The sequence below is a fragment of the Salmo salar genome, chromosome ssa07 (assembly GCF_905237065.1).
Source record: "Salmo salar chromosome ssa07, Ssal_v3.1, whole genome shotgun sequence".
In the NCBI taxonomy this organism is placed as follows: Eukaryota; Metazoa; Chordata; class Actinopteri; order Salmoniformes; family Salmonidae; genus Salmo; species Salmo salar.
In genome coordinates this window covers 2,980,846-2,995,059 of record NC_059448.1, presented here as the reverse complement: position 1 = coordinate 2,995,059, position 14,214 = coordinate 2,980,846, and the positions used below count along the sequence as shown (strand labels likewise).

General features: G+C 43.6%; 1 protein-coding gene across 7 annotated transcripts in view; it reads right to left on the bottom strand.

Moving 5' to 3' along the window:
* LOC106591515 (tyrosine-protein kinase Tec-like) overlaps nucleotides 1-13,852 on the bottom strand; it is a 106,423-nt gene extending 92,571 nt beyond the window's left edge. For all 7 annotated transcript variants that reach the window (XM_045721410.1, XM_045721413.1, XM_045721411.1 and 4 more), the window contains exons 1-2: nucleotides 13,749-13,852; nucleotides 8,969-9,164 (exon numbers count right to left, since the gene is read on the bottom strand). In XM_045721410.1, the coding sequence (XP_045577366.1) occupies nucleotides 8,969-9,133 (165 nt within the window). In that variant the 5' untranslated portion in view covers nucleotides 9,134-9,164; nucleotides 13,749-13,852. The remainder of the gene's footprint in view (nucleotides 1-8,968; nucleotides 9,165-13,748) is intronic.
* Between the last annotated feature and the right edge of the window lie 362 nt (nucleotides 13,853-14,214).

The window sequence follows — 14,214 nt, the reverse complement described above, 5'->3', positions numbered from 1 at the left end:
GTATTGGACAGGAGAGAGACAGAATACAGTAAGGTATGGGACAGGAGAGAAACAGAACACAGTAAGGTATTGGACAGGAGAGAGACAGAACACAGTAAGGTATTGGACAGGAGAGAGACAGAACACAGTAAGGTATTGGACAGCAGAGAGACAGAAGGACAGAACACAGTAAGGTATTGGACAGGAGAGAGACAGAACACAGTAAGGTATTGGACAGGAGAGAGACAGAACACAGTAAAGTATTGGACAGGAGAGAGAAAGTACACAGTAATGTATTGGACAGGAGAGAGACAGAACACAGTAAGGTATTGGACAGGAGAGAGACAGAACACAGTAAGGTATTGGACAGGAGAGAGACAGAACACAGTAAGGTATTGGACAGGAGAGAGACAGAACACAGTAAGGTATTGGACAGGAGAGAGACAGAACACAGTAAGGTATTGGACAGCAGAGAGACAGAACACAGTAAGGTATTGGACAGGAGAGAGACAGAACACAGTAAGGTATTGGACAGCAGAGAGACAGAAGGACAGTAAGGTATTGGACAGTAGAGAGACAGAAGGACAGAACACAGTAAGGTATTGGACAGCAGAGAGACAGAACACAGTAAGGTATTGGACAGGAGAGAGACAGAACACAGTAAGGTATTGGACAGGAGAGAGACAGAATACAGTAAGGTATGGGACAGGAGAGAGACATAACACAGTAAGGTATTGGACAGGAGAGAGACAGAACACAGTAAGGTATTGGACAGGAGAGAGACAGAACACAGTAAGGTATTGGACAGGAGAGAGACAGAATACAGTAAGGTATGGGACAGGAGAGAGACAGAACACAGTAAGGTATTGGACAGGAGAGAGACAGAACACAGTAAGGTATTGGACAGGAGAGAGACAGAATACAGTAAGGTATGGGACAGGAGAGAGACAGAACACAGTAAGGTATTGGACAGGAGAGAGACAGAACACAGTAAGGTATTGGACAGGAGAGAGACAGAACACAGTAAGGTATTGGACAGCAGAGAGACAGAAGGACAGAACACAGTAAGGTATTGGACAGGAGAGAGACAGAACACAGTAAGGTATTGGACAGGAGAGAGACAGAACACAGTAAAGTATTGGACAGGAGAGAGACAGAACACAGTAATGTATTGGACAGGAGAGAGACAGAACACAGTAAGGTATTGGACAGGAGAGAGACAGAACACAGTAAGGTATTGGACAGGAGAGAGACAGAACACAGTAAGGTATTGGACAGGAGAGAGACAGAACACAGTAAGGTATTGGACAGGAGAGAGACAGAACACAGTAAGGTATTGGACAGCAGAGAGACAGAACACAGTAAGGTATTGGACAGTAGAGAGACAGAACACAGTAAGGTATTGGACAGCAGAGAGACAGAACACAGTAAGGTTTTGGACAGGAGAGAGACAGAACACAGTAAGGTATTGGACAGCAGAGAGACAGAACACAGTAAGGTATTGGACAGGAGAGAGACAGAACACAGTAAGGTATTGGACAGCAGAGAGACAGAACACTGTAAGGTATTGGACAGGAGAGAGACAGAACACAGTAAGGTATTGGACAGGAGAGAGACAGAACACAGTAAGGTATTGGACAGCAGAGAGAAAGAACACAGTAAGGTACTGGACAGGAGAGAGACAGAATACAGTAAGGTAATGGACAGGAGAGAGACAGAACACAGTAAGGTATTGAACAGCAGAGAGACAGAAGGACAGAACACAGTAAGGTATTGGACAGGAGAGAGACAGAACACAGTAAGGTATTGGACAGCAGAGAGACAGAACACAGTAAGGTACTGGACAGGAGAGAGACAGAACACAGTAAGGTATTGGACAGGAGAGAGACAGAACACAGTAAGGTATTGAACAGCAGAGAGACAGAAGGACAGAACACAGTAAGGTATTGGACAGGAGAGAGACAGAACACAGTAAGGTATTGGACAGCAGAGAGACAGAACACAGTAAGGTACTGGACAGGAGAGAGACAGAATACAGTAAGGTATTGGACAGGAGAGAGACAGAACACAGTAAGGTATTGGACAGCAGAAAGACAGAACACAGTAAGGTACTGGACAGCAGAGAGACAGAAGGACAGAACACAGTAAGGTATTGGACAGGAGAGAGACAGAACACAGTAAGGTATTGGACAGGAGAGAGACAGAACACAGTAAGGTATTGGACAGGAGAGAGACATAACACAGTAAGGTATTGGACAGCAGAGAGACAGAACACAGTAAGGTATTGGACAGGAGAGAGACAGAACACAGTAAGGTATGGGACAGGAGAGAGACAGAACACAGTAAGGTATTGGACAGGAGAGAGACAGAACACAGTAAGGTATTGGACAGGAGAGAGACAGAATACAGTAAGGTATGGGACAGGAGAGAGACAGAACACAGTAAGGTATTGGACAGGAGAGAGACAGAACACAGTAAGGTATTGGACAGGAGAGAGACAGAACACAGTAAGGTATTGGACAGCAGAGAGACAGAAGGAAAGAACACAGTAAGGTATGGGACAGGAGAGAGACAGAACACAGTAAGGTATTGGACAGGAGAGAGACAGAACACAGTAAAGTATTGGACAGGAGAGAGACAGAACACAGTAATGTATTGGACAGGAGAGAGACAGAACACAGTAAGGTATTGGACAGGAGAGAGACAGAACACAGTAAGGTATTGGACAGGAGAGAGACAGAACACAGTAAGGTATTGGACAGGAGAGAGACAGAACACAGTAAGGTATTGGACAGGAGAGAGACAGAACACAGTAAGGTATTGGACAGCAGAGAGACAGAACACAGTAAGGTATTGGACAGTAGAGAGACAGAACACAGTAAGGTATTGGACAGCAGAGAGACAGAACACAGTAAGGTTTTGGACAGGAGAGAGACAGAACACAGTAAGGTATTGGACAGCAGAGAGACAGAACACAGTAAGGTATTGGACAGGAGAGAGACAGAACACAGTAAGGTATTGGACAGCAGAGAGACAGAACACTGTAAGGTATTGGACAGGAGAGAGACAGAACACAGTAAGGTATTGGACAGGAGAGAGACAGAACACAGTAAGGTATTGGACAGCAGAGAGACAGAACACAGTAAGGTACTGGACAGGAGAGAGACAGAATACAGTAAGGTAATGGACAGGAGAGAGACAGAACACAGTAAGGTATTGAACAGCAGAGAGACAGAAGGACAGAACACAGTAAGGTATTGGACAGGAGAGAGACAGAACACAGTAAGGTATTGGACAGCAGAGAGACAGAACACAGTAAGGTACTGGACAGGAGAGAGACAGAACACAGTAAGGTACTGGACAGGAGAGAGACAGAACACAGTAAGGTATTGAACAGCAGAGAGACAGAAGGACAGAACACAGTAAGGTATTGGACAGGAGAGAGACAGAACACAGTAAGGTATTGGACAGCAGAGAGACAGAACACAGTAAGGTACTGGACAGGAGAGAGACAGAACACAGTAAGGTATTGGACAGCAGAAAGACAGAACACAGTAAGGTACTGGACAGCAGAGAGACAGAAGGACAGAACACAGTAAGGTATTGGACAGGAGAGAGACAGAACACAGTAAGGTATTGGACAGGAGAGAGACAGAACACAGTAAGGTATTGGACAGGAGAGAGACATAACACAGTAAGGTATTGGACAGCAGAGAGACAGAACACAGTAAGGTATTGGACAGGAGAGAGACAGAACACAGTAAGGTATTGGACAGCAGAGAGACAGAAGGACAGAAAACAGAAAGGTATTGGACAGGAGAGAGACAGAACACAGTAAGGTATGGGACAGGAGGGAGACAGAACACAGTAAGGTATTGGACAGCAGAGAGACAGAACACAGTAAGGTATTGGACAGCAGAGAGACAGAACACAGTAAGGAATTGGACAGGAGAGAGACAGAACACAGTAAGGTATTGGACAGCAGAAAGACAGAACACAGTAAGGTATTGGACAGGAGAGAGACAGAAGGACAGAAAACAGAAAGGTATTGGACAGGAGAGAGACAGAACACAGTAAGGTATGGGACAGGAGGGAGACAGAACACAGTAAGGTATTGGACAGCAGAGAGACAGAACACAGTAAGGAATTGGACAGGAGAGAGACAGAACACAGTAAGGTATTGGACAGCAGAGAGACAGAAGGACAGAACACAGTAAGGTATTGGACAGGAGAGAAACAGAACACAGTAAGGTATTGGACAGGAGAGAGACAGAACACAGTAAGGTATTGGACAGGAGAGAGACAGAACACAGTAAGGTATTGGACGGGAGAGAGACAGAACACAGTAAGGTATTGGACAGCAGAGAGACAGAAGGACAGAACACAGTAAGGTATTGGACAGGAGAGAGACAGAACACAGTAAGGTATTGGACGGGAGAGAGACAGAACACAGTAAGGTATTGGACAGCAGAGAGACAGAAGGACAGAACACAGTAAGGTATTGGACAGCAGAGAGACAGAACACAGTAAGGTATTGGACAGGAGAGAGACAGAACACAGTAAGGTATTGGACAGGAGAGAGACAGAATACAGTAAGGTATTGGACAGGAGAGAGACAGAACACAGTAAGGTATTGGACAGCAGAGAGACAGAACACAGTAAGGTATTGGACAGGAGAGAGACAGAAGGACAGAACACAGTAAGGTATTGGACAGCAGAGAGACAGAACACAGTAAGGTATTGGACAGGAGAGAGACAGAAGGACAGAACACAGTAAGGTATTGGACAGCAGAGAGACAGAACACAGTAAGGTATTGGACAGGAGAGAGACAGAACACAGTAAGGTATTGGACAGGAGAGAGACAGAATACAGTAAGGTATTGGACAGGAGAGAGACAGAACACAGTAAGGTATTGGACAGCAGAGAGACAGAACACAGTAAGGTATTGGACAGGAGAGAGACAGAAGGACAGAACACAGTAAGGTATTGGACAGCAGAGAGACAGAACACAGTAAGGTATTGGACAGGAGAGAGACAGAACACAGTAAGGTATTGGACAGGAGAGAGACAGAATACAGTAAGTTATTGGACAGGAGAGAGACAGAACACAGTAAGGTATTGGACAGCAGAGAGACAGAAGGACAGAACACAGTAAGGTATTGGACAGGAGAGAGACAGAACACAGTAAGGTATTGGACAGCAGAGAGACAGAACACAGTAAGGTGTTGGACAGGAGAGAGACAGAATACAGTAAGGTGTTGGACAGGAGAGAAACAGAACACAGTAAGGTATTGGACAGGAGAGAGACAGAACACAGTAAGGTATTGGACAGGAGAGAGACAGAACACAGTAAGGTATTGGACAGCAGAGAGACAGAACACAGTAAGGTATTGGACAGGAGAGAGACAGAACACAGTAAGGTATTGGACAGGAAAGAGACAGAACACAGTAAGGTATTGGACAGCAGAGAGACAGAACACAGTAAGGTATTGGACGGGAGAGAGACAGAACACAGTAAGGTATTGGACGGGAGAGAGACAGAACACAGTAAGGTATTGGACGGGAGAGAGACAGAACACAGTAAGGTATTGGACAGGAGAGAGACAGAATACAGTAAGGTATGGGACAGGAGAGAGACAGAACACAGTAAGGTATTGGACAGCAGAGAGACAGAACACAGTAAGGTATTGGACGGGAGAGAGACAGAACACAGTAAGGTATTGGACGGGAGAGAGACAGAACACAGTAAGGTATTGGACAGGAGAGAGACAGAACACAGTAAGGTATTGGACAGCAGAGAGACAGAACACAGTAAGGTATTGGACAGGAGAGAGACAGAACACAGTAAGGTATTGGACAGGAGAGAGACAGAACACAGTAAGGTATTGGACAGCAGAGAGACAGAAGGACAGAACAGAGTAAGGTATTGGACAGGAGAGAGACAGAACACAGTAAGGTATTGGACAGCAGAGAGACAGAAGAACAGAACACAGTAAGGTATTGTACAGGAGAGAGACAGAACACAGTAAGGTATTGGACGGGAGAGAGACAGAACACAGTAAGGTATTGGACAGCAGAGAGACAGAACACAGTAAGGTATTGGACAGGAGAGAGACAGAACACAGTAAGGTATTGGACAGGAGAGAGACAGAACACAGTAAGGTATTGGACAGCAGAGAGACCGAAGGACAGAACACAGTAAGGTATTGGACAGCAGAGAGACAGAACACAGTAAGGTATTGGACAGGAGAGAGACAGAACACAGTAAGGTATTGGACAGGAGAGAGACAGAAAACAGTAAGGTATTGGACAGGAGAGAGACAGAACACAGTAAGGTATTGGACAGCAGAGAGACAGAAGGACAGAACACAGTAAGGTATTGGACAGGAGAGAGACAGAACACAGTAAGGTATTGGACAGGAGAGAGACAGAACACAGTAAGGTATTGGACAGGAGAGAGACAGAACACAGTAAGGTATTGGACAGCAGAGAGACAGAACACAGTAAGGTATTGGACAGGAGAGAGACAGAACACAGTAAGGTATTGGACAGGAGAGAGACAGAACACAGTAAGGTATTGGACAGCAGAGAGACAGAAGGACAGAACACAGTAAGGTATTGGACAGCAGAGAGACAGAACACAGTAAGGTATTGGACAGGAGAGAGACAGAACACAGTAAGGTATTGGACAGGAGAGAGACAGAACACAGTAAGGTATTGGACAGCAGAGAGACAGAACACAGTAAGGTATTGGACAGGAGAGAGACAGAACACAGTAAGGTATTGGACAGGAGAGAGACAGAACACAGTAAGGTATTGGACAGGAGAGAGACAGAAGGACAGAACACAGTAAGGTATTGGACAGCAGAGAGACAGAACACAGTAAGGTATTGGACAGCAGAGAGACAAAAGGACAGAACACAGTAAGGTATTGGACAGGAGAGAGACAGAACACAGTAAGGTATTGGACAGGAGAGAGACAGAACACAGTAAGGTATTGGACAGCAGAGAGACAGAACACAGTAAGGTATTGGACAGGAGAGAGACAGAACACAGTAAGGTATTGGACAGGAGAGAGACAGAACACAGTAAGGTATTGGACACCAGAGAGACAGAAGGACAGAACACAGTAAGGTATTGGACAGCAGAGAGACAGAACACAGTAAGGTATTGGACAGGAGAGAGACAAAAGGACAGAACACAGTAAGGTATTGGACAGGAGAGAGACAGAACACAGTAAGGTATTGGACAGGAGAGAGACAGAACACAGTAAGGTATTGGACAGAAGAGAGACATAACACAGTAAGGTATTGGACAGGAGAGAGACATCAGAGTTTGTTTATAGCCTCAGCTGTCAATATTCACACTAGTACTATTAGTTGGACTAACAGCACGTGGTAGAGTTACAAGATTGACTAACGGTACATGATATAGTTACTAGAGTTACTATACATAAAGGATATAGGACCAGTCTGATTAGAGAGATAAAGTATATAGGACCAGTCTGATAGGAGAGATAAAGGATATAGAACCAGTCTGATAGGAGATAAAGGATATAGGACCAGTCTGATAGGAGAGATAAAGGATATAGGACCAGTCTGATAGGAGAGATAAAGGATATAGAACCAGTCTGATAGGAGATAAAGGATATAGGACCAGTCTGATAGGAGAGATAAAGGATATAGGACCAGTCTGATAGGAGATAAAGGATATAGGACCAGTCTGATAGGAGAGATAAAGGATATAGGACCAGTCTGATAGGAGAGATAAAGGATATAGGACCAGTCTGATAGAGAGATAAAGGATATAGGACCAGTCTGATAGGAGAGATAAAGGATATAGGACCAGTCTGATAGGAGAGATAAAGGATTTAGGACCAGTCTGATAGGAGAGATAAAGGATTTAGGACCAGTCTGATAGGCGAGATAAAGGACCAGTCTGATCGGAGAGATAAAGGACATAGGACCAGTCTGATAGGAGATAAAGGACATAGGACCAGTCTGATAGGAGAGATAAAGGACCAGTCTGATCGGAGAGATAAAGGACATAGGACCAGTCTGATAGGAGAGATAAAGGACATAGGACCAGTCTGATAGGAGATAAAGGATATAGGACCAGTCTGATAGGAGAGATATAGGACCAGTCTGATAGGAGAGATAAAGGATTTAGGACCAGTCTGATAGGAGAGATAAAGGACATAGGACCAGTCTGATAGGAGATAAAGGATATAGGACCAGTCTGATAGGAGAGATAAAGGATCAGTCTTATAGGAGAGATAAAGGATATAGGACCAGTCTGATAGAGAGATAAAGGATATAGGACCAGTCTGATAGGAGAGATAAAGGATATAGGACCAGTCTAATAGGAGAGATAAAGGATATAGGACCAGTCTGATAGAGAGATAAAGGATATAGGACCAGTCTGATAGGAGAGGTAAAGGATATAGGACCAGTCTGATAAGAGAGATAAAGGATATAGGACCAGTCTGATAGGAGAGATAAAGGATATAGGATCAGTCTGATAGAGAGATAAAGGATATAGGACCAGTCTGATAGGAGAGATAAAGGATATAGGACCAGTCTGATAGGAGAGATAAAGGATATAGGACCAGTCTGATAGGAGAGATAAAGGATATAGGACCAGTCTGATAGGAGAGATAAAGGATATAGGCCCAGTCTGATAGGAGAGATAAAGGATATAGGACCAGTCTGATAGGAGAGATAAAGGATATAGGACCAGTCTGATAGGAGAGATAAAGGATATAGGACCAGTCTGATAGGAGAGATAAAGGATATAGGACCAGTCTGATAGGAGAGATAAAGGATATAGGACCAGTCTGATAGGAGAGATAAAGGATATAGGACCAGTCTGATAGGAGAGATAAAGGATTTAGGACCAGTCTGATAGGAGAGATAAAGGATATAGGACCAGTCCGTACACAACGATGCCTCCATCGTACAGGGAACGGTGTGTGTCTGCTCTTCTCACCTCTGCTCTGAACTCATAATACGTGAGCTTTGTCTTGGTGAGAACAAACAATCTCTCCTTGTAGTTCAGCGGCGACGTTATCCTCTTCTGCTGAGACCGCTTGATCAGGGTCTCCTCCAATAGCGGGTCAGCACTCATCTCGGCCCCGCCCACTCCCTCCACCATGCCATCTAAATACTGACTGGACCCACCCGGACTGGAGAGGAGAGGAAGGGGAGAGGAGAGGGAGAGGGAGAGGAGAGGAGAGGAGAGGAGAGGAGAGGAGAGGAGAGGAGAGGAGAGGAGAGGAGAGGGAGAGGAGAGGAGAGGAGAGGAGAGGAGAGGAGAGGAGAGGAGAGGGAGAGGAGAGGAGAGGAGAGGAGAGGAGAGGAGAGGAGAGGAGAGGAGAGGAGAGGGAGAGGGAGAGGAGAGGAGAGGAGAGGAGAGGGAGAGGAGAGGAGAGGAGAGGAGAGGAGAGGAGAGGAGAGGAGAGGGAGAGGGAGAGGAGAGAATAGAAGCATGTTATCAATGTGTCTCCATGTGGGTTACTACAGTATATGAAGGTGTGTTATCTGAATGAAAACAACCCCAGGTACTTTGCCCCTTGGTAGGCTGTGATATCAGCTAAAAAGTAATCCGATATAGTGGTGCATTCAGCAGAAACTCTCTCTTTCACAAGATAAATAAATCCTTTAATATCCTTTATAGATCATATACAGTACCAGTCAAAAGGTTGGGCACACCTACTCATTCAAGGGTTTTTACACAATTTTTACTATTTTCAAACCAGATGGGATGGCGTATCGCTGCAGAATGCTGTGGTAGCCATGCTGGTTAAGTGTGTCTTGAATTCTAAATAAATCACAGACGGTGTCACCTGCAAAGCACCATCACACCTCCTCCTCCATGCTTCACGGTGGGAACCACACATGCAGAGATCATCCGTTCAGCTACTCTACGTCTCATAAAGACAAGGCGGTTGGAACCAAAAATATCACATTTTGACTAATCAGACCAAAGTTCAGATTTCCACCGGTCTAATGTCCATTGCTCGTGTTACTTGGCCCAAGCAAGTCTCTTCTTCTTATTGGTGTCCTTTAGTAGTGGTTTCTTTGCAGAAATTTGACCATGAAGGCCTGATTCTCGCAGTCTCCTCTGAACAGTTGATGTTGAGATGTGTCTGTTACTTGAACTCTGTGAAGCAATTTATTTGGGCTGCAATCTGAGGCTGGTAACTCTAATGAACTTATCCTCTGCAGCAGAGGTAACTCTGGGTCTTCCTTTCATGAGAGCCAGTTTCATCATAGCGCTTGATGGTTTTTGCATCTGTACTTGAAGAAACTTTCAAAGTTATTGAAGTGTTCCGTATTGACTGACCTTCATGTCTTAAAGTAATGATGGACTGTTGTTTCTCTTTGCTTATTTGAGCTGTTCTCGCCATAATATGGACTTGATCTTTTACCAAATAGGGCTATCTTCTGTATGCCACCCCTACCTTGTCACAACACAACTGATTGGCTCAAATGCATTTAGAAGGAAAGACGTAACCACAAATTAACAAGGCACACCTGCTAATTGAAATGCATTCCAGGTGACTACCTCATGAAGCTGGTTGAGAGAATGCCAAAAGTGTGCAACGCAAAGGGCGGCTACTTTGAAGAATCTAAAATCTATTTGGATTTGTTTAACACTTTTGGTGTTACTACATGATTCGGGTCTTCACTATTTTTCTACTACGTAGAAAATAGTAACAATAAACAAAAACCCTGGAATGAGTAGGTGTGTCCAAACTTTCGACTGGTACTGTGTGTGTATATACAGGGGGCAGATTGGAGAGAAAAAACATATTACTTCTGAATCGTCCTCTGAAATAACGGACATTCTGAGGTAATAAGTACATAAGCAACGTTCTCTAGTAATGCCAGTCCCGGTGTGAATGGGACTATAGCTTTAATAACAAATCCTGCTGAATTAAACATTTCTTACAGCCAAATGATACACCAAAATGTAGGCAAAATGTGGACTTGGGAACAGGAGTGGAGAAATATGATTGATTTATTTCTGTATCTTAAGAGAATGCAATGCTCAGTTAGATACAATCTGTAGAGGTGCTGTCTTCATCATAAAATCATCATAAAATCAGATAGTATTTCAACCAGTTCGATTCCCGAACTGAAATATTTTGAGAAACACGTTAAAGCTGTGAAAACGACCTCTTTTTCCTTCCAACCGGTCAAACTATCGTCATTTGGACATTTTTTGATCAGAACACCTTTCCAGTTCGTTTTGTTCTTTTTTGTTGTTGTTGCTTTATTGTATTTTCTCCCCGGTCCCTAAACGTTTTTGATTGTATTTTCTCCCCGGTCCCTAAACGTTTTTGATTGTATTTTCTCCCCGGTCCCTAAACGTTTTTGCTCCGTGAAAGATGACAGGAAGAAAAAAAAATTCACAGATGTCAACTAGATAGAATGAATGCTTCAATTTAATCTATTACATCATTCTGTTGAGCAAAGGTTAAGCATGGTGTGTGCAACGCCAGGGTTGTGGGTTCGATTCCCACGGGGGGGGGCCAGAACCAAAAAATAATAAAAAATAAAATTGTATGAAATGTATGCATTCACTACTGTAAGTCGCTCTGGATAAGAGCGTCTGCTAAATGACTAAAATGTAAATGTCTTCTAGGGTAAAATATAAACAGAAGGGAAGCTGCATATAACTAATTATAGACAAGTTGACTAACAAATAGCCTAACAAAGCGTCGCAAATTATAAAGCAGAAATATATCTATAATCAGGCAAAACTAAATCCTGCACCACCTGTCTAAAAAAAAAATAATCGTTATGCAGTCTTTAATTGTAGCCTATAGCGCAATATCTATATTTGCGGTTTAGTGTTTGGTGCGGTCCACTGTATCACATAGTCGGGCAGGTGAGTTATTACCAGGTGAGTTATTACCAGGTGAGTTACTACCAGGTGAGTTATTACCAGGTGAGTTATTACCAGGTGAGTTACTACCAGGTGAGTTATTACCAGGTGAGTTACTACCAGGTGAGTTATTACCAGGTGAGGTATTACCAGGTGAGTTACTACCAGGTGAGTTACTACCAGGTGAGTTATTACCAGGTGAGTTATTACCAGGTGAGGTATTACCAGGTGAGTTATTAGCAGGTGAGTTATTAGCAGGTGAGTTATTACCAGGTGAGTTATTAGCAGGTGAGTTATTACCAGGTGAGTTACTACCAGGTGAGTTATTACAAGGTGAGTTACTACCAGGTGAGTTATTACCAGGTGAGTTATTACCAGGTGAGTTACTACCAGGTGAGTTACTACCAGGTGAGGTATTACCAGGTGAGTTACTACCAGGTGAGTTATTACCAGGTGAGTTATTACCAGGTGAGTTATTAGCAGGTGAGTTATTACCAGGTGAGTTATTAGCAGGTGAGTTATTACCAGGTGAGTTATTAGCAGGTGAGTTATTACCAGGTGAGTTATTAGCAGGTGAGTTATTACCAGGTGAGTTATTAGCAGGTGAGTATTTACCAGGTGAGTTATTACCAGGTGAGTTATTACCAGGTGAGTTATTAGCAGGTGAGTTATTAGCAGGTGAGTTATTAGCAGGTGAGTTATTAGCAGGTGAGTTATTACCAGGTGAGTTATTACCAGGTGAGTTATTAGCAGGTGAGTTATTAGCAGGTGAGTTATTACCAGGTGAGTTATTACCAGGTGAGTTACTACCAGGTGAGTTATTAGCAGGTGAGTTATTACCAGGTGAGTTATTACCAGGTGAGTTACTACCAGGTGAGTTATTAGCAGGTGAGTTACTACCAGGTGAGTTATTAGCAGGTGAGTTATTAGCAGGTGAGTTATTACCAGGTGAGTTACTACCAGGTGAGTTATTACCAGGTGAGTTATTACCAGGTGCTTGCACTAGTAATCAACGAACCACACCTGCCAAGGTGGCGAATTCTCTAATTGACGTCATAGAGCTAGATAGAGGACTCCTCTTTGTATCTGTGCCATTATAGCGTCTCGTGACAGCCTCGACAGCGATTACCATTCTGTCTCCATTTTAGAGTAGACCGATTGCTCTAAACTCATTGGAATACCCACCCAGTTGACTATTTCTTGTAAAAATGGTGATCGTCCTCAAATGGTAATGTAGACTAAAATAAGTTATATCCGTGATGAGCACTCTATCTATCTCTATGATGGAATATTACATAGATCTCCACAGGATACTTCGTTCCATTTACATTTTAGTCATTTTAGCAGACGCTCTTATCCAGAGCGACTTACAGTAGTGAATGCATACGTTTCATTTTATACATTTCTTTTGTTGTCCTGGCCCCCCGTGGGCCCCCTTTAGACAGACAGGTAGCCTACTTAAAACACACACACGTGCCTTATTTAATAACCCTGGGCCGGTAGCCTACATATCTCTTCCGCTCAACTCGGACAAAACATCACTGCTCTGTTATGTCGACAGCTCGTTTGGTCCCGTGTGTCTCAGTTGGTAGAGCAATGGTGTTTGCAACACCAGGGTTGTGGGTTCGATTTCCACGGGGGACCATTATGGGGGGGGGAAAAAAAATGTATGAAATGTATGTATTCACTACTGTAAGTCGCTCTGGATAAGAGCGTTTGCTAAATGACTAAAATGTAAAAAATGTTTGCTGTAATGAGAGAAAGTAGGCAGTAGCTACACCTGAAACATCTGTATAAAATGCCAATTTAAAGTTCAATCCTTCATATCCATAAAGGATTATTATTATATATTTCCAATATCATAAAGGTTCCTTACCTTTTCTTTCCCTTGAATGAAATATATACGAGCTTCGCTACTCTTCTGATTTTACTGACTGTCACATTGTCACCAGCAGAACCAGGAAGTGACTGGTTGACTGACAGACAGAGCTGCCGCTGCTTGGATGGTGTGCAAAAATAAGGAAGTAACCTACAGTAGTGAGGACTATATATATATATATTGTGCCCTTGGAATGAGATGTTCCAAAAGCGAGGTTCATACAAAAATGGTTTTGGTCGTAATTGGTGTGGAAGAATTTGACTGGCCTGCACAGAGCCCTGTCCTCAACCCCCATCGAACACATTTAGGATAAATTGAATGGAAGCAAGTCCCCCTGCAGCAATGTTCCAACATCTAGTGGAAAGCCTTCCCAGAAGAGAGGAGGCTGTTATAGCAGCAATGTCCCAACATCTAGTGGAAAGCCTTCCCAGAAGAGTGGAGGCTGTTATAGCAGCAATGTTCC